At 31.7% G+C, this 27,135-nt stretch overlaps 1 protein-coding gene across 1 annotated transcript; it reads left to right on the top strand.

The window, feature by feature from the left end:
• The first annotated feature begins 4,877 nt into the window (after positions 1–4,877).
• Positions 4,878–26,602, top strand: LOC127719857 (xyloside xylosyltransferase 1-like). The gene is made up of 2 exons (XM_052226197.1): positions 4,878–5,316; positions 23,260–26,602. The coding sequence occupies exons 1-2, from the start codon at positions 4,888–4,890 to the stop codon at positions 23,947–23,949; spliced, it is 1,119 nt and encodes a 372-aa protein (XP_052082157.1). The 5' UTR covers positions 4,878–4,887; the 3' UTR covers positions 23,950–26,602.
• Positions 26,603–27,135: the final 533 nt, after the last annotated feature.

The following is a 27,135-nucleotide window of genomic DNA, read 5'->3' as shown; positions in this document are numbered from 1 at the left end:
TTTGACTGTTCTACACTTTACATAGTATTCCCCATTCCAAACTCAAAGACAAATTGAAAGAGTTGATCCTGTTTTGTTTAGGAAAAAAGAATGGCTTATGTAGATATAAGTATCTTGACTTAAGGAGGGATAAATCGTACATTGTTAAACATCACTCTGCTCTTCAACTTTGTACTTCTTTGGCTTTATAACTATTTTGATCTGAGCGTCACTGATGAGTCTTATGTAGACAAAACGCGCGTCTGACGTATTAAATTATAAGCCTGGTATCTTTGATAACTATCTGATTCAAACAAAAACTTCTATAAAAATGATATCAAGATGCTTGATTTCTTGATTTACAACATATTTGTTACGTTTGTAGGACGTGTTTTTCAACAAACAATCTGCATTCTCATGGGAACCAACTGTCCTCTTCTTGCCGACTTGTCCCTTTATTCATATGAGGCTGACTCCATACAGGGACTACTTAGAAAGAAAGAAAAGATGTTAGCAGTGTCCTTATACTTCATTTTCCGCTGTATAGATGATGTTCTCTCACTAAATAATTCAACATTTGGTGACTATGTTGAACGCATCTAACATAGACAGTTAATAGATATAAGAAGATGTGGTATGAGTGCCAATGAGACAACTCCCCATCCAAGTCAAAATTTATAAAAGTAAACCATTATAGGTCAAAGTACGGTCTTCAACACAGAGCCTTGGCTCACACCGAACAGTAAGCTATAAAGGGTCCCAAAAAATTACTAGTGTAAAACCATTCAAACGGGAAAACCAACGGTCTAATCTATATAAAAAACGAGAAACGAGAAACACTTATGAACCACATCAACAAATGACAACTACTGAACATCAGATTCCTGACTTAGGACAGGTGCAAACAAATGCAGCGGGTTTAAACGTTTTAATGGTACCAAACCTTCACCCTTTTTCTGAAACAATAGTGTAACATCACAACATAGAAAGACACACACTATAAAATATCAACTGAAATAGCTTAACTCAATCAAAGGACATATTAACACCAGTGAACAAACACTGAACAAATAAATTTGAACTATGCTACAATGTAAATACAAAATAAATAAACTAAGGGAAGAATAATAAAAGTAACATGTTATATCGGTATGAAATGTTAAACAATTTAAGAAAAACAATATGCTCGAACAAAAATATCAGCCATTTGCAATAACTTTAAACACAGGTAAATGAAAATAATTGTGTTGTTAGGTATACGTGTACAGTTCCAATAGAGACAGGAAATATTTTTACAAAATAAATAATTTTGATGTTCATAGTACGAAGTAAAAATTTATAGTAATACCAAACACTTATCAAAGCTGGTATATAGACCAGATATAACCCTGAATAACATTAAATAACAAAAAAGCATTACAATTAGTATCAACAGGTCAAATAAACAAGAAAGTACGATTTGAGAGTACTCGCAGTTACTGACAGCTAGTTAAAAGCCAAAACAATTAATAATAAAAAAATCATGCATCAGAGACTAAAATCAACTAAAACACATCCCAGGGATTTAGTATTTTAACGTCATGGACAGTCAAAGAAGACATGACTTGTGCAATGCCAAAAATAAATGTATCGACAGACAGTAGGATAGTTAGGAGTTTAACCTCTTTGTAGACCAAAATGAACGTGGGTGTGTCTTTATACATCCCGTTTGAAAAGAATACAAATTTAGTTATGTTTTAATTTGCTGATGACAAAATCGATATTAGTGCCAATGTAAACTATATTCAAAGATCTAATTACAACATTGGTAAGATAACCTTTACTAATAAGTTTGTTTAAAGGTTCGATGAGTTTACACGGATCACATAGTGATTTCCGCGCTTTAAGTACAATATTACCGTAAAATTTAGGATGTGAAATACCGTTTTTAAATCAGTTTTCTACAGGTACAGCCTTATTTACTAATCAAATCTTTGCATCTATGAAAGAACTTAGCAAAAATTTTACGTAATTTATGGTAACGAAATCCCTGACTTAATAATTTACCAGTGATGCATTGATTACGTTCGTTAAAATCTATGACATCACTACACACACGGGCATAACGAACGAGTTGGGATATATAAACACCGTATGATGGAGCCAAAGGAACATCGCCGTCTAAAAAAGGAAAATTAACAATAGGGAATGAAAAATCGTCTTTTGTCGTAAATTTTCGTATGTAGTTTTCCTTTAGAGATTGAAATGTCCAAATCCAGAAAAGGACAACTACTGCTGTTTGTGTTAGATTTGGTTAAAGTAAGTTCTATTGGGTAAATTTCGGTAGTATATTTAGAGAACTCTGGATTATTTAACGAAAAAATATCATCTAGATAACGGAAGGTATTGTTGAATGTATCAACCAAATGTAACAATGACGTGTCTTTACTGAGTTTGGTCATAAACTGAGATTCATAGCAATACATGAATAAATCTGCTATTAAAGGAGCGCAGTTAGTGCCCATAGGAATACCTACGACCTGTCGATACACTTTATTGCCGAAACGTACATATATGTTGTCTAGGAGAAAATTTAAAGCTTCAATCATATTTTCACATTTCCAGTAAGTGTGTCTAGCATACTTTCCTTTTTCGTTACAGAAAAAGGCTTTAAACGAGTTACAGCAAATACATTTGTAATGAGATTTTTCAAAAGACCATTTAATTAAATATGAAAACTTTTTAAGTAGTTAAATCTGCCTCATATCTCGACTTACATCTAGAAATTAATTGACAATGAGGGTCGGTTGAAAACAAACCTTTACGACAAAAGGGATGAGTTCAGATTCCAAATTGTGAACATTCCACTTCTATAACTTTCTTCCAAAAAGAAAAGTAATCAACATATGAAAACGTAACTTAAAAATTCACAGATCTAACTATGTCCTCTTCGGGCTATCGTATCGATTTCATTGTCCTTAATTATTATAGTTCCCTTTTAGTTTTATTGGTGTAAATCATAATGCATCTACTCGTATAAATGATTATGCTTAAGATAAACAATTACGTTTTTGGTACAATTGTATAAAAACATCAGCATACTGTTGGTTACGACATTGTGGGACGATTTCGACAAAAATTATAAGAAACAAAACTTTAAATTTTCTTATTCAATGTTGATTGTTATAATTGAAAATTCTTCACTTCAAAGCGACAAACTTTTATGGCATGTTAACTGACCACTTAAGGAATGAAAATATTTCAGTTTTTTCTTTTATTGACTTAAGTGACACCAATTGTGATATTTCAAAGGAATCGTCTTCGAAAACTGTATTTGTCCTATGCAAAATGAAGTGTGACAATCACAGAACATTTCCACGGTCAGCTAGACAACATTTTACTTTAACGTGGTAATCAATATTGATACGTACACACTTGATCTTTTTTCAATAGTTTTACAAGTATGGTGTCAAATATACGACATGTACAATTTAAAATTTCTTCACTGGCGACCGTGGAGCTGATTCATACATATCCTAGTAAGGGAGAACACCTTTTACGTATTTTCTGGCAAATTTTGTCAATGTAACACGACGGTAGCATATCAATTTCAATTGTCATTTCTAGAATTAATGGTTTTGTAGTTCATAAACGATTCTGTCAAATATGTCTTGTTGCGCGATACATTCCGTTTTGAATTTTCCTTGGAGTTCGGTATTTTTGTTGTTTTACTTTTTACATGTTTTTGTCAAATATTGCATCTTTTTTCCAAGAAAAATTTGCAATTTGTAGGTGTTGCAAACACCATTATTTGTGCACAAATGTGTTTCCATATATCCAGAAAGCAGTTGTAAAGTTGGAAGACGACTTAAAACATAAAACATACAAAATAGTCTTACAATGAGTATTGACTTAAACAAAGGTCCCAGTATATAATTTCATAAACCTTAACTATCCTATCATTTATTTAATATAACTCTTGTAATTCAATATAAATAACCTGTTCCAAATACTGTAACCACTATAAATAATGGTAAGTTTTAACATTTTTTCACTTAACTGTTTACTATTGCAACATTTAAACCAACGACAAAAAAAAAATCAACATTCACATTGGTTTATTTATACAGTTGCAAATGCTCTTGAAATTTGCCAGTCAGGGTTTAAGGGAGGCACTCATGTCAAGTAAGATCAAAAATATATGAGAGAACACTTAATGTCTTGTTTTGAAGAAAAAAAATTCTCACAAATTTTCCTAAAAATAATTTCAGGAAAAAATCCCCAAAAACTTTAAAAAACTAAAACCCACATTATCCAAATTAACACAACAGAGGGCATGATAGGTTGTGAAGGAAAAACTAATTTAATTAATCTGGAAAGTTTAAAATATTAAAAGAAAAATATGAAAGACATACCCATCAATAAGTAAATAGCATTGACTGCAATAAAAAATTCAAAAAAAAATATTATACTATAAACGATTTTTTTTACTCATTTATGGGTAGAAATTAAACTTCATCATTTCAATTAAAGGACTACGCTTTTTCCATTTTCACTTAATGTATTTCAAGCCATATCTTCTTTAGTAAATTTTCTTAAGAAATAGTATTAAAGTGTTTGACCGAATTGTGAACTTTTCGTGAATTTTAGTTAAAAGTGGCAAAATCGGAACTGAGGTATTCTCGCTGATCAGGGCTTCGGACAACTTTCTGGTAAAAGTACATTTCAAAATCAAAGTAATTATATTTAAAACTGTAGAATAATTCATAAGCTTTTAAAAATCGTTTTAATTTTTATTTTATGTACAGCCGTTCCAGAGAAATGACTTGAAATATATGTCAATTTTACGTTTCCGCGTTTAAGACCTTCCCGGGATTGTATACATATTTTTGACAATAACTATACAAACGATGCAGCTGAAAACCGAATATGAGATCATCCGGTGTGCTGAAGATACTTGCTTTCCTTATTACATGTGTTCTAATTATTATTTGCTACCAAATTCTTTTGACAACATCCATTTTCAATCACATTGACTCAAAAATACCACAGCCAGACCCTGTGCCTTTAGGTAAAGGAGTGGGCAATGTGAAAGTTTTTTTGGAAAACGAACCGCAGGCACTTGGCACAGCTACGGCCCAGAAAAATGAACCGATACATGAAATTAATGTTGTGATTACATTTACAAATGCCAAAGACAACACTAATTTACAACAAAAGTTCCAAACAACTGTTTTATCAATGTTTAAATGGACAACTTTGCCTGTCAACATTTACATAATTGGTGACAGAGATAGTCAGGTCTTGGCAGATGCAATCTTGAAACAAGCTGTCAGTAAATACAATAAACAATACAAGGTAATATTATAATCAATAAACATATTTATTTTTATTATGCGTACAGTCGAACAACATAAAAGACCTTATCGCTATTTGGAAATCTGCACAGCTTGATCTCAGAATCTGCGCCTTTTGAACTTTTAACGTAATATAACATTCACTTTTCATTTGTGGTGTCAGACATTTTGTATTATGGCGTCAACATTTTACGGCAACCTTTGTGATGTCCAGAAATGGCAGACAAAAAGCGATAAGGTGTATGTTCAATAGTAAGTAAGGGGGGTTGACAAAATGGTTGATGTACCTTACTACGACGTCATAAAGCTGAAGCCTTTTTTTTCCGTCTGGATTTGAGAGAATTTTCAGCGGAACTTTGAGATTGGTTTGAAATCTTCGATGAAGGCAAGAAATTTTTGCATAGATATATGTACAAAGTCTTACCTTTTGTGTACTCTAAGATCTGTACTTAGTGTCTTTTTGTTGTTGGGATGTACAAATACCCGACAAGGTCCACTCTGTGTTTTTGTTAGATGTATTTCTATTTGTATCCATCTGATGGGGTAACACGAATCACCAAATAACACCGTTATTAGCCAAATAACACTTGTAATCACCGAATATCACTTGAAATTTTAATATTAGCACATATTGGTGACATGTAAACATTGATAATTACGGTATATAATATTGTATTATAAGTGTATTTTATAACTTAAAAATGATTTATAGAAAGCAGGTAAGTTCATAAAGATCGCATTAAATATTAGTGTGTACATCCAACATGGCGACCAAAGAAAACACAATGGGAAGAATAAAAGAATGATTGCATACAATCCCTCAACGTGTTCATTTTAGACCACCAAAGTGGAGCCCTCACGTCAAGGCAATGAACAATGTGAGGGTGGGCGCCTCCCCTTTTAAAGAAAATATGGAATCGTTTACAATAATAATTTTTTTTTTTAAAGCTTTTAAAAAAATAATATTATAATCAAAAATTTCTACTTTTAAATAAAATATCTGTGTATTATTTTTTTTTTTTTTATTTAAAAATGGAGAGTAACCAAGCCCTTTTAAAACTACTTAGATATCCTGCACAAGGCACGGGCTTATCTGTCATAGTCCGCGATAACAATTTATTTAGAATTTATTGTAAAAAATTAAAACTACTAAGATATCCTGCACAAGGCACAGGCTTGTCTGTCATAGTCCGTGAAAACAATTTATTTAGAATTTTATTTTGAAAAATTAAAACTACTAAGATATCCTGCACAAGGCACTGGCTTATCTGTCGTAGTCCACGAAAACAACATTTTATTTAGAATTTATTTAGAATTTTATTGTAAAAAATTAAAACTACTAAGATATCCTGCACAAGGCACGGGCTTATCTGTCATAGTCTGTGAAAACAATTTATTTAGAATTTATTGTAAAAAATTTAAACTACTAAGATATCCTGCACAAGGCACGGGCTTATCTGTCATAGTCCGCGAAAACAATTTATTTAGAATTTATTGTAAAAAATTAAAACTACTAAGATATCCTGCACAAGGCACAGGCTTATCTGACATAGTCCGCGAAAACAATTAATTTAGAACTTATTGTTAAAAAATATTTTCTTCCAGTTGGACCTGAAAACATTTGCAACAATACTATACATGCATTATTTATCCAGTCTGTCTATAAAACAGCAATGGGGAACAGTAAAAGAAAAATGCATTAAACACAATACAAATTAACTGCATAAACAATACAATATACTTACTTAAACATTAGGAGAAAGCAATTAAAAATAGATTATAAACATACATTGGTTGGAACATATACATGTACCTACCAGTAAAAAAAAAAATACACAATAAAAAAAAACCAGCATGAACAATATAGAAAAATATACACAATACAAACAAAAAGCATGAACAATTTGAAAAAGTATACACAATACAAATAAACAGCATGAACAATACATAATCATCATACAATATACTTACCAATGAAACAGAAGAAGTAAGCAGTTAAAAGTAAGTTATAAACATACAATGGTTAAAAAGTTCAACACAATTCAAATAAACAGTATCAACAATACAATATACTTACCAATAAAACAGAAGAAGTACATGAAGTAAGCAACAAAGTAAGTGCAATAAAAATAATATACAATTAAATAACACAATAAACTTTTTTAAAACAAGTCATTATTTACCCACTGCTGTAATAATAATGTAATGCATGTATAGTATTAAATACACAATCAGTTCAGTCCTTCTTCTTTTTGAAGGTTGTTGTTCTCTCGTTTATCTTTCTTTTACGTTCTCCGATTTTCTTGCCCAATGCCCTCGGCTTTATGACATTCATCCTACCATCAGGCACGGTGCCTTCCCTTTTTCTCGTACGATGAACTGAAATATTTTCTCATTGACTCCACGTGAAATGTATTTTGTTCAAGAAGAAGAAAAACTTTTTAACATCGAATGTCTTTTGAATTTTGCAAAAAAAAAGTATTTTATTAAACAGAAAAAAACTCATATCAAATAAGTTTAAATAATTTTTTTATTTATTTTTATTTTCTGAATAATCAAAAATTCTTTGTGAAACAATAAAGCTTATTACACTTTTACAGAAGATATAGTTAGGAAGTACATATATTGTATGTAGTTGTAAATATTTATTTGTGTTCTTTTTTCTTAATTATTATTATTGGTTTTGGTAATGCAGCCTTGGTATACCAAGACAGTCACAAGCCTGTTTAATGCAGAGTGTCCATACCGTAATATAATTTCATTATCATTTAATGATTAATTATGTAATGGGCACGTGTCAGTAAACAACAATCTAATTAACAATATGATAGAATTGTAAGGTAATAAAATATTTTGATTATTGGGAACTTGGCATTATCACAATTAAATTATCTAATTGGCAAAAAATATTTTATTATTAAACTTAATTTAATGTATTAAAATGGATGAACATAGCAATAAAAAAAAATTAAACTTCTATACTATGAATATTATTTTTTTTTTTCCTTTACTTTTATTCCTGAATTATGTATTAAAATGGATGAACATAGCAATAAAAAAATAATTAAACGTCAATACTAAGAATATTATTTTTTTTCCTTTACTTTTATTTCTGAATTTTTAGTAAATTAAGTAAATTGAATATACAAATGTATATTGCCAAAGAAAATGAAATAAGAAACAAGTTAAATATAATCGAATTAGTGAAATTAATGTCTTCATTAAAATTAAATATGTACAATTTCACATTTGTTCTTTATATATTTCATATACATTCTAATAAATATTATGTTGAAAATATACTTTATAAAATTACTTACCTTTCTAGGGACTTGGCCATGTCGTACTTGTTGTCTGTAAAGCAGCAGTCCTTACATAGGAACTTTAGAGACACATCTGACCAGGACGATAACATTGAATCATTCATTGGGACACAAGCACTGTGAACCCAACGATCACAACTACTGCACTAAATTGTGCAATCAACACATTCTTCATCACATTGAACACAAGGATATAAAGCCATTTTAAAAATGGAAGACAGCACATATGTCTTCATATGTTTTTATACCAAATTTTAGTTACTTGTAAAAACATTAATATTTGCCAATGGAAATCTTTAATTTTCTTTTTGAGAAAATACACACATACGAATCATCCATTCAGCTGCTTTGTTTTTATTATAAAACAATCAAGTATAATTAATTTTTTTATTAAATTTAAATTAAATATGTGAAAATTCTTAATTACGTTTCATTCAATATTGAGTAAATCGTTAAGAAAACTAATTGGTGATTGGAGTAATTGCATGGCTTTAATGTACTTGTTAACTTTTCGAAACCTTACTGAAAAACAATTATTGGACAATACTCTGTATATACAGTACATTATTTAATATTTTATTTTCATCGCTTTTCCCTTTGTATGCATATGCAATCATTCTTTTATTCTTCCCATTGTGTTTTCCTTGGTCGCCATGTAACATGTTGGATGTACACACTAATATTTATAATGATCTTTATGAACTTACCTGCTTTCTATAAATCATTTTTAAGTTAAAAAATACACTTATAATACAATATTGTTTAATAATCAATGTTTAAATGTCACCAATATGTGCTAATATTAAAATTTCAAGTGTTATTCGGTGATTACAAGTGTTATTTGGCTAATAACGGTGTTATTTGGTGATTTGAGGTACCGCATCTGATGAGTTAAGCCTTTTTCAACTGATTTTTGTCGAGCCTGCGACTTTTGTCGCAGAAAGCTCAACATAGGGATAGTGATCCGGCAGCGGCTACGGCGGCGTTAGCTTACTTCTTAAAAGCTTTATATTTTAGAAGATGGAAGACCTAGATGCTTCATACTTTGTATGTGGATGCCTCATGTTACGAAGTTTCCGTCAGTCACATGTCCAATGTCCTTGACCTCATTTTCATGGTTCAGTGACTACTTGAAAAAAAAGTTAACACTTTTTGTAATGCTAAATTCTCTCTTATTGTAAGTAGTAGGATAACTATATTTGGTATGTGTGTACCTTGCAAGGTCCTCATGCCCGTCAGACAGTTTTCACTTGACCTGGACCTCATTTCATGGATCAGTGAACAAGGTTAAGTTTTGGTGGTCAAGTCCATATCTCAGATACTATAAGCAATAGGTCAAGTATATTCGGTGTATGGAAGGACTGTAAGGTGTACATGTCCAACTGGCAGGTTTCATCTGACCTTGACCTCATTTTCATGGTTTAGTGGTTATAGTTAAGTTTTTGTGTTTTGGTCTGTTTTTCTTATACTGTATGCAATAGGTCTACTATATTTGGTGTATGGAATGATTGTAAGGTGTACATGTCTAGCTGGCAGGTGTCATTTGACCTTGACCTCATTTTCATGGTTAAGTGGTCAAAGTTAAGATTTTGAGTTCTGGTCTTTTTTTCTAATACTATATGCAATAGGTCAACTATATTTGGTGTATGGAAATGATCTATTTGTCAGTCGTGCAGGTTTTATTTGACCTTGACCTCATTTTCACAGTTCATTGCTCAGTGTTAAGTTTTTGTGTTTTGGTCTGATTTTCTTAAACTATAAGCAATAGGTCAAAGTTCTATATTTGTTGTATGGAAGAATTGTTAGCTGTACATGCCTGCCTGGCATGGTTCATCTATCCTTGACCTCATTTTCATGGTTCATTGGTCAATGTTTAGTTTTCTTGGTTAATGTTAAGTTTATGTGACAGTTGTAATAAAGCTTTATATTTAGGACTATCAACATAAGGCCAATTAAAATTAATTGATAGATTTTCATCCCCGCCCGCCCCTCTGAAATCGTTCCGCCCCAATTTTTTTTATTTTGAAAAATTTACGATTTCCGGATTTTATTCATTTTCGTTACCGGTAACCATGGTAACTGTCGATAGTTTCGTTTCATTAATAACTTCCTGTTTCAAATTTAGGTTTTTGCATTTCTTTATATGTTTAATTCGTTATACATGTATATACATGATAGAACCTTATTATTACACTTGCATATATGAAGAGCGTTTCATATCTAATAAAAAATAAAAAACAAAATCCTCCCACCCGCCCCATTTTTTTCAAAAATTTGGATGAAAATCTACTAATTAAATTTACTTGGCCTAATATCAGTGATTAGTAAAGAAGGCGAGACATTTCAGCGTGTGCACTCTTGTTATAATTTGTTCTTATGTTGTACTGTTACACCACTGTCCCAGGTTAGGAGCCTGTAATTCAGTGGTTGTTGTTTGTTGCTGTGTTACATATTTGTTTTTTGTTCATTTTTTTATATGACCGCAAAAAAATTTTGCGGTCGTATATTGGTATGTCGTTGTCGTCGTCCGGCGTCGTAGTCATCGTCCGAAGACACATTGGTTATAGCACTCTAACTTAAGTTTAAGTGAATGGATCTCTATGAAATTTTACCATAAGGTTCAATACCACAAAAGGAAGGTGGGGATAGATTATGGGGGTTATGGTACCAACAGTTAAGGAATTAGGGGCCAAAAAGGGGCAAAACACAAGCATTTTTCTAGTTTCATGACATAACATGTGTGTTAGTGTATGGATCTCTCTGACATTGTTCCACAAGGTTTCATATCACAAAGGGAATGCTGCGATTGATTTTGGGGGTAATTGCCTCCAAATTTTAAGAATTAGGGGCCAAAAAGGGGGAAAAAAACAAGCATTTTTCTAGTTTCATGACAATTTCTTGTGTGTAAGTGTATGGATCTTTATGAAATGGTACTACAAGGTTCCATATCACAAATGGAAAGCTGAAATTGAGTTTGGGGGTAATTGCCCAAAACGTTTAGGAATAAGGGGACAAAAAGGGGCCTAAAAACAAGCATTTTTCTAGTTTCCAGACAATTACTTGTGTTCAAGTGTATGGATCTCTCTGAAATTGTACTGCAAGGTACCATACCACAAAGGGAAGGCTGGGATTGATTTTGGGGGTAATTGCCTCAAAATTTTAGGAATTAGGGGCTCTAAAGGGGCTAAAAAACAAGCATTTTTTTAGTTTCAGGACAATAACTTGTGTGTAAGTGTATTGATCTTTATGACATTGTACCACAAGGTTCCATATTACAAAGGGAATGCTGGGATTGATTTTGGGAGTAATTGCCTCCAAATTTTAGGAATTAGGGGCCACAAAGGGGGAAAAAACAAGCATTTTTCTAGTTTCATGACAATAACTTGTGTGTAAGTGTATGGATCTTTATGAAATGGTACTACAAGGTTCCATATCACAAATGGAAAGCTGAAATTGAGTTTGGGGGTAATTGCCCAAAACGTTAAGGAATAAGGGGACAAAAAGGGGCCGTAAAAACAAGCATTTTTCTAGTTTCCAGACAATTACTTGTGTTCAAGTGTATGGATCTCTCTGATATTGTACTGCAAGGTACCATACCACAAAGGGAAGGCTGGGATTGATTTTGGGGGTAATTGCCTCAAAATTTTAGGAATTAGGGGCTCTAAAGGGGCTAAAAAACAAGCATTTTTTTAGTTTCAGGACAATAACTTGTGTGTAAGTGTATTGATCTTTATGAAATTGTACTACAAGGTTCCATATCACAAAGAAAAGCTGGGTTTGAGTTTGGGGGTAATTGCCCTAAACGTTTAGGAATTTGGGGTCAAAAAGGGGCCAAAAAACAAGCATTTTTCTAGTTTCCAGACAATAACTTGTGTTCAAGTGTATGGATCTCTCTGACATTGTACTGCAAGGTACCATACCACAAAGGGAAGGCTGGGATTGAGTTTGGGGGTGATGAATCATAAGGGGGTTCAAAAAATTTGGGGGGGGGGATTTTTTTTCCCTTTTTTTTCTTTAAAATTTTCCATTTTAAATTGGTTATTTCTGATTATATATAAAAGCAAATAATAATGATATGGTTTGAATAGGTAAATTAAAAATTATTAAGTTCTTAGACCACATTCATTCTGTGTCAGAAACCTATGCTGTGTCAAATATTTAATTACAATCCAAATTCAGTGCTGTATCAAGCTTGAATGTAGTGTCCATACTTGCCCCAACTGTTCAGGGTTTGACCTCTGCTGTCGTATCAAGCTGCCCCCCAGCAGGAGCATTTTATTGTACATTAATTAGGCTGTTTTCTTGTTTGAATTGTTTTACATTTGTCATTTCGGGGCCTTTTATAGCTGACTGTGCTGTATGGGCTTTGCTCATTGTTGAAGGCCGTGAGGTGACCAATAGTTGTTAATTTCTGTGTCATTTGGTCTCTTGTGAAGAGTTGTCTCATTGGCAATCATACCACATCTTCTTTTTTATATTTATTGTTGCAAATTATTTCCAGAAATATCCAAAAGAAATGATAAAGTAAGATACAATAGTTGAGATGTGCAAAGATTTACTTTGATTTCAAAATGGTTTCCATGATTTTCCAAGATACGTCACTTCCGAAAGTATAAAATATTGAACTCAGTAAAATTTGGCAGACCCGAAATGTCAGATAATATAAATCAAACGCTTAGAGTCCATCTAATTTTATGACCAATTATTATAATACCAGTACACAAGCTGATCTTAAGCTGTTGCACACAAACATTCATTTTTAGCTCACCTGACCCAAAGGGTCAAGTGAGCTTTTCTGAATTCTAGTCAAATCGGCACCTGGTTTAATCGGCTCCTGGTCAAATCGGTACATGGTATAGTCAAATCGGCACCTGGTCAAATCGGTACCCGATATAGTCAAATCGGCACCTGGTCAAATCGGTACCCGGTATAGTCAAATCAGCACCTAGTCAATTTGGCACCTGGTTAAATCGGCACCCGATGAAGTCATTTCGGCACCCATGTTAGTTATGTTTAATATATGTTTTTATAGTATTTTAAGCAAAAAGATTAAAATAAAGAAGGGGTTATCCAAGTATTAACTTATTTACATATTTGGGGGATTTCTGTATGTATTTTTTTCGTTCAAATTAATGTGTATTTAAGGTATTGGATATTTTTTATGCATGTTTTAACCAGTTGAGCATTTTGCATGATTGTTGGTTTAACATGTTTAATGCTGTTTAAAGTTTCCTGAAAAACCACCTTAATTGCTAATTATTTTGCATGCAAGTTTGATTAGTGATAGTAATGAAAGGAACTCATAGTTTTCCCTTTTATTGCATCTAATTTTCTCATAATTAAACAACAGCTTGGGTAATGGCTTTCATTGTTTATTATTAAGTTTTTGAAGAAAAAACAGCAATAACTACCTGTATAGAGTTAAAACAACAAACATGTTAATTATGTAATTGATAAAAGTTATTAATTAATTAATTGAAAAGAAAACTTATCAAAACATCAGTCATAGAATGTTGAGAAAACTTTAAACAATAAATTTATAAATTTATTTTTAAAGATGTAATGAATGATAAAATCCAACCCCAAAAATAATTATAGATAGAAAGATCATTTATACATTTTTAGAATTATTTATATATATATATATTATATCAAATAATATTCCCCCCAAGGGTGACTGGGGAATAGAAGTATGATCACCATTGGTCTTCTTTCGACCGGCAGTAAAACCCTTGCTAAAGTGGGGCGTCCATTTCTGTCCCTATTCAATATACCCTCATTTGCCGTGGCAGTCTAAATTACAGCCTATTACAGAACCTACCTATTGTATTTATTGTAAATTTGTTCTCGTCCTGAATATGCATGATATATTTGCCACTGGACGTTAAGCAACCAACAATCAACAATCAATCAATCATATTTTATTGGATGCCGAATTGACTTTAAATAGGTGCCGATTTTACTAGATGCCGATTTCACCAGGTGCAGATTTGACTTTTTCTATGGGTGCCGATTTGACCAGGTGCCGATTTGACTTGTACCCAGCTTTTCTCATCACTTGTTGTCCGTGGTTAACTTTTACAAAAATCTTATCCTCTGAAACCACTGGGCCAAATTAAACCAAACTTGGCCTCCATCATCCTTATGGTATCTAGTTTAAAAAATATATCCGATGACCCCGCCCACCAATCAAGATGGCTGCCATGGCTAAACATAGAACATAGGGGTAAAATGCTGTTTTTGGCTTATATCTCTGAAACTAAAGCATTTAGAGCAAATCTGACTCGGGTAAAAATGTTCATGAGTTCAAGATCTATCTGCCTTGAAATTTTCAGACAAATCAGACAACCCGTTGTTGGGTTGCTGCCCTTGAATTGGCAATTTTAAGGAAATTTTGCAGTTTTTGGTTATTATCTTGAATATTATAATAGATAGAGATAAACTGTAAACAGCAAAAGTGTTCAGCAAAGTAAGATCTACAAATAAGTCAATATGATAAAAATTTTCAATTGACCCCTCAAGGAGTTTTGCCCTTTAAAGTCAATTTTTCACAATTTTTTGTAAATTTTTGTTATCTTTTACAAAAATCTTCTCCTGAAATTACTGGGCCAAGTTAAACCATACTTAGCCTAAATCATCCTTAGGGTATCAATTTTAAAAAATGTATCCGATGACTGAGCCCTCCTACCAAGATGTCCGCCATGGCTAAAAATTGAACATAGAGGTAAAATGCAGTTCTTGGCTTATATCTCTGAAACTTTTTACAAAAATCTTCTCCTCTTAATCTACTTGGCCAAATGGAATTAAACTAAGCCACAATTATCATGACATGTTAGAGTATCTTGATTGAAAAATATATCGGATTACCCTGTCCTACAACTAACATGGTCCCCATTGGTAAAAATAGAACATCTATAGGGGTTTACTATAGAAGTCTATGGGAAAAATGTAAAAAATCAATTTCAAATGGTCACAACTTGAAAACTAATTTAAATAATAATAAGGGGTCTTCAGTAACTATTGGAAGACTACAATGGGATGACGATTTTTTTTCCAGGGGGTGCAATTTTTTCAGAGGGGGGGGGGAGGGGTGCTAACAATTTCTCCTTGATATGTTCCATTTTCAGAATTATTCAGTGTTACGTTTTCTATAAACCATTATCATCATGATTATATCTTTTCTTTCACCATACTTATATTGGGTGAATACCCCCAGACCCAAATTTTTTTTGAAGGGTGTTCCATAAAAACATTTTTCTGCATTTTTCGGCATTATACAGGACCTGGGTGAAAAAAAATTTTGGAGCGGAGGAAAGGAAATTTTTTATTTTTTGTTAATTATCTTGAATATCATTATAGATTGAGATATACTGTAAACAGCAAAAATATCAAGCAAAGAAAGATCTACAAATAATTTAACATGACCAATTGGCAATTGACATCTTATTGGAGTTATTGTCCTTTAAAGTTATTTTCTGCAATTTATTGGTAATTTTTGTAAATCTTTTCAAAAATCTTCTGCTTTTAATTTAACTACTGGGCCAAATTAAACCAAACTTGGCCTCAATCATTATTAGGTAACATATATCTATATGATTTTAACCTTATTTTACATGATTTCCAAAACCACAGTAGATACAGGTGAGCGACACAGGCGCTTGAGAGCCTCTAGTTTTTTAAGTTATAAAAATTACCAAAATTGAGAAATGTTTGTTCCCCAACTTTTATACTATTTTGTATTTTATTACATCAAGTATTAACTTGGGTCGAATCGACTTGGCATGGATTGACTTAGGGTTGAATTGACTTCAGGCCGGATCAACTTGGGACTTGATTAATTTGTGGCTGGAACAACCTGATACATGTACCCATCGTGACTTGTCAACATAAATCTAACCTGTAGACAAGTCCTTATGATTATGCCCCCTTTCTTGAAGATTTGGAAATGCCCCTGATAGTTCTTGTATTGAATTTTTCTGAATATTGGTGGGAGCCTCACAATATTTTTTCAAATTGGAAATCTTTCATTGAAAAATCTGTCTTTTGACAAGTAGGTAAAATCTCTCACTTTGATCAAAACAAGATGGCTGCAGCCTTATCATGAAAAGTCAGTCAACCAGAAGTCAGATCTATATCTGCAGATGAAACGATGAAAAATCTGGACAACTAAAATTTTGATGAAATTTTGACACTTATTAAAACTGTTAAAAATTCACAAATTCTAACATGGCAAGACTGCTCACCAATCAAGATCTGCCTAACTTCTCTTTGACCAAAACTATCCAACAACACCTTAAGGGAGTTATTGTCCTTAAAATGATGATTTTTACCAATGTTTTGCAAATTTTGGTATTATATTTAAAACTATAATAGTTAGAGGGAAGCTGTAATGGCAGATATGATCAGCAGAACAAGAACTAAAAATACATTTTGTAAATGAACACAGCTGAAATCTTCAGTGTACTTTTTTAAAGGAGTTATTGCCCTTGAAAGAGGCTTTTTACAATTTTTTGTGAAAACTATAGTAGATTGATAGAAACTGAAAACAGTAAAAATGGTCAGGTGGATAAAATCTGGGGGGAAATCAACATGCCCCAAAATCAACTGTTGCCTCCTTATAGAAGTTATTGCCCTTGAACAAAATTTTTTCCTTTTTTTTGTAAGGAGTCAAAAAGCGAGACATAGGTATGCTGTTTCAGGCGGCAGCGGCGACGGTGTCAACAATGTATTAGTTTGTGATTAGGTCTAGTTCATGGTGAACCACTAGTGGTAGGTGAATGATATTTGGTATGCAGTTGTATTAGCATTTGCACATCTCATTACCATAGAGATTATTTGGCCCTGCCCCCTCAGTCAAGGTCTATTGACTTTGAAACTTTTCATAGTTTAAATGTATTAGTTTGTGATTAGGTCAATTTATGGGGAACCACTAGTGGTAGGTCAATGATATATGGTATGCAGTTGTATAAGCATTGGCATATCTCATTTCCATGGAGATTATTAGGCTCCGCCCCCTTAGTCATGGTCTATAGACTTTGAAAACTTTGCCAAGTTAACATGTATTAGTTTGTGATTAGGTCAGTTCAAGGGGAACCATTAGTGGTAGGCCAATGTTAATTGGTGTTCAGTTGTGTAAGCATTAACACATCTCATTTCCATGGAGAATATTTGGCCCCGCCCCCTCAGTCATGGTCTATTTACTTTAAAACTTTTGCTTAGTTTACATGTATTAGTTTGTGATTAGGTCAGTTCAAGATGAACTGCTAATCTTAAGTCAATGATATTTGGAATGCAAATTTATTGGCATTTGCAAGTATCATTTCCATGAAGATTATATAGCCCCACCCCTGATCATGGTTCATTGACTTTGAAACTTTTACATAGTTTACAAGTTAATGTTTGTGTTTAGGTTTGTTTAAAGGGAACGACTTATAATAAGTCAATGGTATTTGGTATGCAGTTGTATTAGCATTGGCACATCTCATTCCATGGAGATTGTTTAGCCATGTACCTTCAGTCATGGTTCATTGACTTTGAATATTTGCATAACTTACATGTTAAAGTATTGCTATTTTAATTTCAACATTTGCATTATCAAAATTACAAAAAGGTGAGACATATCTCTGTGATAACAGTTTATTTTATGGAAACTATAGTAGATAGACAAGAACTTTTATAGAAGAAAAGACCAGCAGGACAAGATCTACTATTAGTCTAAATGGGATAAATTTTTAGTTGACTTTTATAGGAGTAATTGCCTTTGAAAGACAATATTAACCTGTTTATGTGATTTTTAGCAAAATCTAAGAGAAACTGTTAACTGCAGAAATGATGGGCAGGACAATATTTACAAATATGTTTTCATAGCAGGTGTGGTTAGATGACTCCTTATGGGAGTTATTGCCCTTGAAAGACACTTTGTACCCATTTTTGTGTTTTTTAATGAAAACTTTAGATGATTGACAGAATCTGTACATTGCTAAAATAACCAGCAGTACTAGATCTACTAATAAGTCAACATTACCCAAACTGTCAGTTGACTTCTTATAGTGTTGCCATTCATTTTTTTTTTTTTTTTTTGCATAGATGGAGAGAAACTGTAAATAACAAAAATTAACAGCATGACTGTAGATCTTCAAATCAAGCAACATGCCTGAAATTATCGGTCCATTCCTTATAGGAGTTATTGCCCTTGATGGATGATATAACATTTTTAATGAGCATTTTTGCTTTTTGCATTGTATCAAGTATAGTGAAAATTGACAATTAAGTGATACAAATTCTTCAGCCACTAGTTCTAAGTCCAATGGTCATTCCAATTCTATAAAGAGTCTATGTACCAAACAGTACCAGCACACCAAAAACAACAGGAACAATCAACATGTCATAAGGGCAGTACATTTGTACTCAAAGTTTTCTACTTTGCTTTTCTTTACATTTACCTTAAACAACAATTAACCTCTTTGATAATGTTGTTGACTGGTTTTTCTTTTGAAACATTTGGGTGTATGTTAATGCCTTAATCATGTTAATATTAATAATACTTTTCAATTTAATATGTTATTCTTACAGTTTAAATACATACATGTAACCCAGCATTTTGATCTTAGTAAGTAATAATTAATCATAAACCTGTAATCTGGGGTCGGTACACTATAGTGAATAGAATGTTCTCAGAGAGATTTTATCAAATTATGTATGTTTCTAAAAATAAAAGGTAGCACTCTATTAAAGAGGAATATATAGTGTTTTTTCATGATCATATTATTAGACTCACTGTGACAAAAATGATCTATCTTTATAACTTATATACATGTTCACACAATATCAATATATTTCAGTACAGCTATTTGATGTATACCACCTACATTCATGCCATTTACTTTGATATATATTGTATTTGATAGATATATATATATTTTTTTTTTTTATTGAGCGTGTTTAAATGATGAACTAATTATAGCAATATAATTCATCTATTAGTTCAAAATAAGAAAAGTAATTCAAAGTCAACTTAATTTGGAGCAATGAAGAACCTTAGTGGTACGTACATAGGGTGCAATATCAAAATTAGACTTGTCATTTTAACATTATTGAAATCTTCTTGTATTTTCAATATATTGTTGTACACTTGTAAATATTTACGTATTTTCATCTATATTGAGATCTGGGTTGCCATAGAGCAGGACATCAAGATAAATATTTGGGAACTTTCAAATAATTTCAAAAAGTTCATATCTGTGTCTAGTACAGAGTGGACAAACATAAAAAAAATTAAAGATATCTTCGGTAGGGTCTCCACAAGCACACCTTGAGCTATCAGACAAGTGGTCAGTAGCAAGATGCCAATTCAAGGCACTTGCTTCATTCCTAAGCTAACAATGTATAATATAGTATTTTCGTTTACCAATGTCAAAATATGGTGGACAGTGGATGATATCCTCGTTCAACACACTCTCAAATTTGGCAAAGCTAGCAATGCATTTAGTATCATTGTCAAGAGAATTCCATTTATCCAAGATATTTGGAATATAACATGAAGTGCGACATAGGGGGATTGTAAATTCTCTCCGATGTCGTAAATTGTATTGTGTACAATTGTTTGTAAATGATGTGATCTCTGCAGCTATATATTCTGGGATCTCTCCAGATGAAAATATAGTAATTTATTTTTTTGTCGTCTACCCTGGAGGGAATCCCATCCAAGTTCTTTATATAATATTTTTCTTGAGGTTTTTCTGAGACCAGTAATTATTCGAGCAGCATCTTTGTTGAACTGACTCAATAAGCTCAGATTCTTCCTGGTTACAGTTATCCCAAATAATGTTCCCATACTCCAAAATGGGTCTATTAAAGTCCACTTGGCATTAGATGAAAAAGTAAGGCCCAAGTGTTCATGTTTAGACATATTTTCTAAGGAAATGTTATTCATATGCAGTGATGTGACATCAGAATTATTTTTTCTGGTAAAATATAAAGATTTGGTCTTGTCTGAAGACCAGTTGTGCAAAGATTCCAGAATTCATCATTTAGGAACTCAGTTGTAGAAAGCTCATCATCAACAATACAGTACAGGCAAGTGTCATCAGCAAAAAGTTTGATCTTGTTTGTCACAACATCAATTATGTCATTGACAAACAAAAGAAATAAACTAGAGGCTCTAAAGAGCCTGTGTCGCTCACCTTGGTCTATGTGCATATTCAACAAGGGACACTTTCCAACATTGTAGACGAGAACAGAATTCATGACAAAAATCTGTTTATAGTGTCCTTTTTTCTTCTTTAGTTTTTGCTCAAAACACAAAAGAGAGTAAAAAAAAATCCTAATTTAAGGGCAATCACTCCTACAAAGAGTGACAGTCTACTAACTATATCGGCAAAATTTGACTTGTTAGAAGAACTTGCTTTGTTGATCATTTTTGCGATTTAAGTGTCTATTTATCTATTATAATTTTAAACATATAAGGCAAAACGCAAAAAAAAAAATGGTAAAAATTGTCATCAAAGGGCAATAATTCCAATAAAGAGTCATTGAACAATTTCCTCCAAATTGTCCTAATCATAGATCTTGTCTTGCTGATCATTTTTGCTTACTTAAATTTCTATCTATCTATTATAATTTTTAAGATATAAGGCAAAAACTCAAAAATATTGATAAATATCATCATCAAAGGGCTATAACTCTAATGAGAAGTCGACTGACGATTTTGACCATGCAGACTTATTTGTAGAACTTGTCATGCTGATCATTTTTGCAGTTTAAAGTTTCTCTCTATTTATTATAGTTTTCAAAATAATAGGCAAAAATGAAAAAAAAATGGTAAAATTTTTCATTTAAGGGAAATAATTCCTATAAGAAGTCGTCTGAAAGTTTTGACGTATGTGGACAATTTGTAGAGCTCATCATTCTGAACATTTGTGCCCATGTCAGATTTTCTCTATTTATAATCGTTTCCAAAATAATAGACAAAACTTGCATTTTACAACCCCATGTTCTATTTTTAGCCATGTCAGCCATCTTGGTTGGCAGGTGGGGTCATCAGACACATTTTTTAAACTAGATACCCCAATGATGATTGTGGCCAAGTTTGGTTAAATTTTGGCCAGTAGTTTCAGAGGAAAAGATTTTTGTAAAAGTTAACAACGGATGACAGACGTTAAGTGATGAGAAAAGTTCATTTGGCCTTTTAGGCCAGGTGAGCTTAAAAGGACCTAAAATTAATCCTTGTGGAACACCAGCATTAATTGTCTTCCAGTTCAAAAAGTAGCCATTTATGCCAACCCTTTGCTGTCTATTAGATTCTAAGTTTAGGGATTTGGCTTTCTTATGAGCACGGTTACGTTTACGTATTTTTCTTTTTATATCAGTTGAGATCCAGGGCTTGTCCCTGGGTCTAACTAATACAACTTTCTTTGGAATATATTTATCCATGACATGGTAAACTTCACTGTTCAATATATAATTAAGCTCATTTGTGTCATTATAGTTTTGAAAGTTACTATTCCAATCAATATCTTGTAGGTGTCTCATGGCTGAAGCATAGTCTCCCCTGTCAAAGTCATAGACTGTCTTTGAATAAGCCTTATAACATGCTGTAGAAAAGTTTCTTTCTATGAGCATTGGACAGTGGTCACTACAGAAATTTGGCAGCACTGTAGAGTTCCTCAATATAGAATGATTATTAATGAAAACTGGATCCATAAAAGTTGATGTTAAGAATGTGGTTTGGGTATTAGTCTTATTTATAAAGCCAATATAACAGTTAAAGATATGAACTTCAACTTCAAATTAAAAAAATGCATGCAAGATATTATTGTGACCATAGGGTATTTTCAAAATATAAGTTGATTTATTTTAAGTTGCAATTAGAAAAAGTCAGTTAAAGAAAAGACATTGTTCTGCAAACTTAGTGAACTTCTGACATAGACACATTTAGCTCATTTTATCTAATGAAAACATTTCTTATCTTTCTGAAGAATGGCATAAATGCAAATATATGCAATAGTGCTATATCATACTTTTTGTGGTGATTTTAATCACTCTGAATACACAGTACATGTAACTATAGTTATTGTTTTCTGCCTTCTTAGCAGATTGAGCAGATATTGGGTTCAAACTTGTATAATGTACATATCACCTTTTTATTCACCAATATAACTGCCATAATGGTGTTCAGTCCTTCTGAAATCAAACAGGGTTCAGGACTTTTTAAGTATGCCTGTAGATATTGATCGTAATTTTGGCTAATTAATGTAAAATGATGATTTGTTGATCAAGTTTGAGTTTTATTGGGGTTGAATAACTTTACCCTGAATTACTAACTTTACAACCTTTGAAATTTTCAAGAAAATTGTACTTGTTAGTACATTTTGTACTTGCTAACATTATGCCTGCAGATATTGATCATACTTTGGTACACTATCTATATAGGGCAGTTCCAAAATTTATCCCATGGGGGACATGGGAGGCACTCAAATTAATTAAATATGGGTGGTTGCATTTTTCTAAGAATTACACGTATAAATAAAAATTATGTTATGGATAGTCAGGGTCTTCCATGTCCCAAATGCATTATATAGTAAAAATATAGTCTAAAAATAAATCTTTTTTTTTAATTTTAGTTGGTGAAGCTAGATACTGATGATTTAGCAAAGAAACTACATGAAGTTATAAAGGAGATGCAGCAGCATTTTAGTTACAAACCTGGAGCTTATTACAGTCATTCCTTATTCTTTCTCTCTATTGCAATACACAGGGTGATGCCAGAAACATTACACAGAGTCATAATGATGGATGCTGATTTGAAATTCAATAACGATGTCAAGGAGCTTTTTGAATTATTTGATAACTTTTCTGACACAAATGTCATGGGTATAGCCAGGGAGAATCAACCTGTGTATAGACATGTGTTGTCTGTATATCGTAGTGCTAATCCAGGTACAAGAGTTGGTGATCCACCACCAAATGGAATCACAGGATTTAATAGTGGTGTTCTACTTCTAAACTTAGACAAAATGAGAAAATCTGAGTTATATAATTCCTTAATTAATCCGCAGGTTGTAAAAGATTTAACAAAAAAATATTCATTCCAAGGTCATTTAGGTGATCAAGACTTTTTCACTTTGTTATCATTAGAACATGAAAATTTATTCTATGTTTTGCCTTGTACATGGAACCGTCAGCTTTGTGTTTGGTGGAGGGATAAAGGTTACGAGTCTGTTTTTGACCTTTATTTTAAATGTGAAGGTCATATTAATATTTACCATGGAAATGGTAACACAGATATTCCAAAATTAGATTGGGAAAAATAGATTTTATATTTGCTTTGTTCGTTTTAGTAGTTTATGATTTTTTATGTACCAATGTATTTAAAGGAGATAACATCAGATGAATATGAAATAAGAAAAATTAGATAAGAGTCATGCATATATAAGACATTCTAATCTTTTGGAAGGCCGCAATTATATTCAATTCATTTAATTGCTTATACATGTTAAAGCAAATGATATAAAATTGCATGACAAAACATATTGAAATGGATAAAATAATATTTTTAAATGTAAAAAATGTTATGATAACATTACTTTTACTAATTATAAGTAGCTTTAATATTAAATAAGTAGCTTTAATATTTGATAAGGGAGATAATTTGAATAGTACTTAATTTCTGATATTTTAATTCTGTAACAGTAGAGGTAATGTTACACATTGCTTATACATGACTTACATGCAGTGCTTTAACTTTAGCAAAGAAAATGAATTGATCAATGTTCAAGTTTATGTATTCGTTGTAATTTGTTAACATATAAGATGGTATAACCATTGCTAGTTTTTATATAATTTGGTTGTTGTTAATAATTTTTTACTTTGAATTTCTTTTCAAGTTATTTTTTACATTGTGATACAGAGGTTGTAATAAATAAATATGTATATATGAATATATATATATTTTTTTCAATTTGAATTAAGTTACTTACAATTTTTATAATGATGATTTAATTTTTTGTTTAGGATTTTAGAATATTTTTTCTAATAATATATACTGTCTCATGTGCCATGTGCTGTTTACATCATGTATTAAGCATTTAATGATTTTTTTTTTTCAATTTTTTTTTTTTCGACTATGAGGGTCACTTTCATTATCATGATTATGCAGACATAAAATATCCATATCCTTTCTTTTCTATTGTGGTCATTGGGATTAAATTAAATATCTATAGATGTGATGCAGTTGTAATATGAATACATTTTAAGGAAAAAAAAATATTTAGAAGAACAAAAACCAAATCACACCAGTTTGAAGATGAGATGTCTTAGATAATTTAGACACCTTTCAGTCCCACCGTGACTGATTCTGGTAAATAGCCATACATGTATATTCCCATGTCATGTGACGTGTCAGTTTTCTATGTGCTTTATAACTTATTACATTTAATATCTTTATATATACATGTTTATGCATATTAACCTTAAAGGGGAAAAGACATTTGGAGATGTTTTGAGAATTTTTTTTATTAATTTATTTTTTATTAGCAAAAGTTGTGGATCAATTTGAGGTTGTATACTAAATCTGGTTGGTAACATTTATATTTGTTAAGTCACCAATAAAAGTCTTTTACTAATTTGTATTATTTTTTCCAGAAAAACATCTGTGCTTTATCTAAAAAGCATTTTTTGACTGTTTTTTCATCCACAGGGCTAGCATTAAATGTTTATTATTTCATTTTGCTACTTTATTGGATTTAATTACCCTATATATCATGTATATTATGCTATATCTGTATTAAGAAGATGAAAATCTATGATATACTTGTTCAGAACCTTTGTTTTTTATTTCTTGCAAGACTATAAAATTTGGAGAGACTTATTGAAAAACCTATACCTTTATAGTACATGTAGTATTCATAAAATGCATTTTTGTTATAAATGAGGGTATGGATGGGGTTAATACTTTAGTCTTAATAGAATAAAAAATAATGGGACAAAAAAAAATATGAAGTGTCAAATGGGCCAAAAAATTATAGAAAAGACAATAATGGGGTACTAAAGTCTAAAGAATACATAATAATGTGATGCTGAAATATAAAAAATAGAGAATAAGGATAATTATGCGCCAAAAAAATCATAAAAAGATAAAAAATGCCCTGAAAAAAAAAGAATACAGATATGAAGACACTTTCATCCAGACCCTCACAAATGCACTGTTCTTTGTTTCTACAGATTTGTTACGTAAATATTGTTATATTTGATTTTTATGTTACATTTTGCATTTAAGGGTAATATTTCTGTCTTGTTTTTAAGAGACCAAGACATTGGTATGCTCTTCTGATGGTCTATATGGCATAACATAGTTTTATATTATTTTACTTTTTAAGGGGCAATTTACCTAGAATGTGGAATGCAAGGACCAATAGTTTAGGGGCTGTTTATAGTTCACTAGGGACCAACATCCGTCTGACCTCATTTATGTTTATCCGAATCAATCAGTTCTCAGCATTAGTAAAATGTCAAATAAAAAAATGATGGTATAAAAAAACCAAATACTGAGTACAATAATAATCAAGTTTCATTGGTAGCTTAGAAAGATCTAATAATAATCAAAACATAAAACATTTTCTCAAAAAGGCAGAGCGACCTAATTATTTGGTCAAATTGAATAATGCAAGCAAGGCACTTAAGCATGTTCATCCTTGTTTATTTGCTACTCAGTTATCTTTATAAAATAATGTGTGGTATATTCATAGAAATATTTTTAATCACAGTACATGTACAAGGAATTTTCACTGGCTTTGGTTATGGACCACCCTTTTCTTCTTTTTTTTGTTTCTCATTTTTTTTAGTAAATAATTATCCTCCTACTTTTTAACCTATAATTACTTATTTTATGTGATTGGTCTTATCCATATGATATTACAATGTCAGAAGTACAATATGCTGCCCTCTATTCATATCCCCCTCCCCCCCCCCCCCCCCCCCCCAAAAAAAAAGGGGATTCAATGTATCCATTTATATATGAATTCTGAATTGCAGAAATTTAGTTTACATTGAATTTGAAGTAATTGCTTTTTCTAAGCAAATTTCCCTTCATGTTAAATTGTAATAAAACTTGATAGCCTACTTAGTTGCACTGCCACTCTTGAATTTCCTTTAAGGTCTCAGTATTATGTAAGTTTATGCCCAGTATTGAAATCCTGGAGGCAAGATGTATACAGTGCTCTGTTATTGGAAATCCAAATAATGAAATAAAAATTTTGAAAAAAATCTATTGTTATTTTTACTCTATTACAATTCTGTTTTGTTGTTCAGTCAGCATCCTCATCATAGTAAGTTATATATATAGCAGGAACTGCAAGTAATATAAATATAGCACACCTTATATGATTTAACTCAATGACTCTGATCAAGGGTTAAATGCTGACGATGAAACTATACTGTGCTTTTCATGAATGAAATAGGGATGTCCATCAAATAGAGGCCTGATTAGTATCTCTCATTTG

The sequence above is a fragment of the Mytilus californianus genome, unplaced genomic scaffold (assembly GCF_021869535.1).
Source record: "Mytilus californianus isolate M0D057914Y unplaced genomic scaffold, xbMytCali1.0.p SCAF_11, whole genome shotgun sequence".
Classification (NCBI taxonomy): Eukaryota; Metazoa; Mollusca; class Bivalvia; order Mytilida; family Mytilidae; genus Mytilus; species Mytilus californianus.
The sequence above is the reverse complement of the archived record's forward strand: the minus strand, read 5'-3'. Positions and strand labels throughout refer to the sequence as shown.

What these genes read in the sequence shown, in the direction of transcription:
- LOC127719857 (XM_052226197.1), top strand. Translation starts at nt 4,888, where the DNA reads ATGAGATCATCCGGTGTGCTGAAGATACTTGCTTTCCTTATTACATGT. An exon ending in AATACAATAAACAATACAAG is followed by an intron (nt 5,317 to 23,259) that starts GTAATATTATAA and finishes TTTTAATTTTAG; the next exon opens with TTGGTGAAGCTAGATACTGA.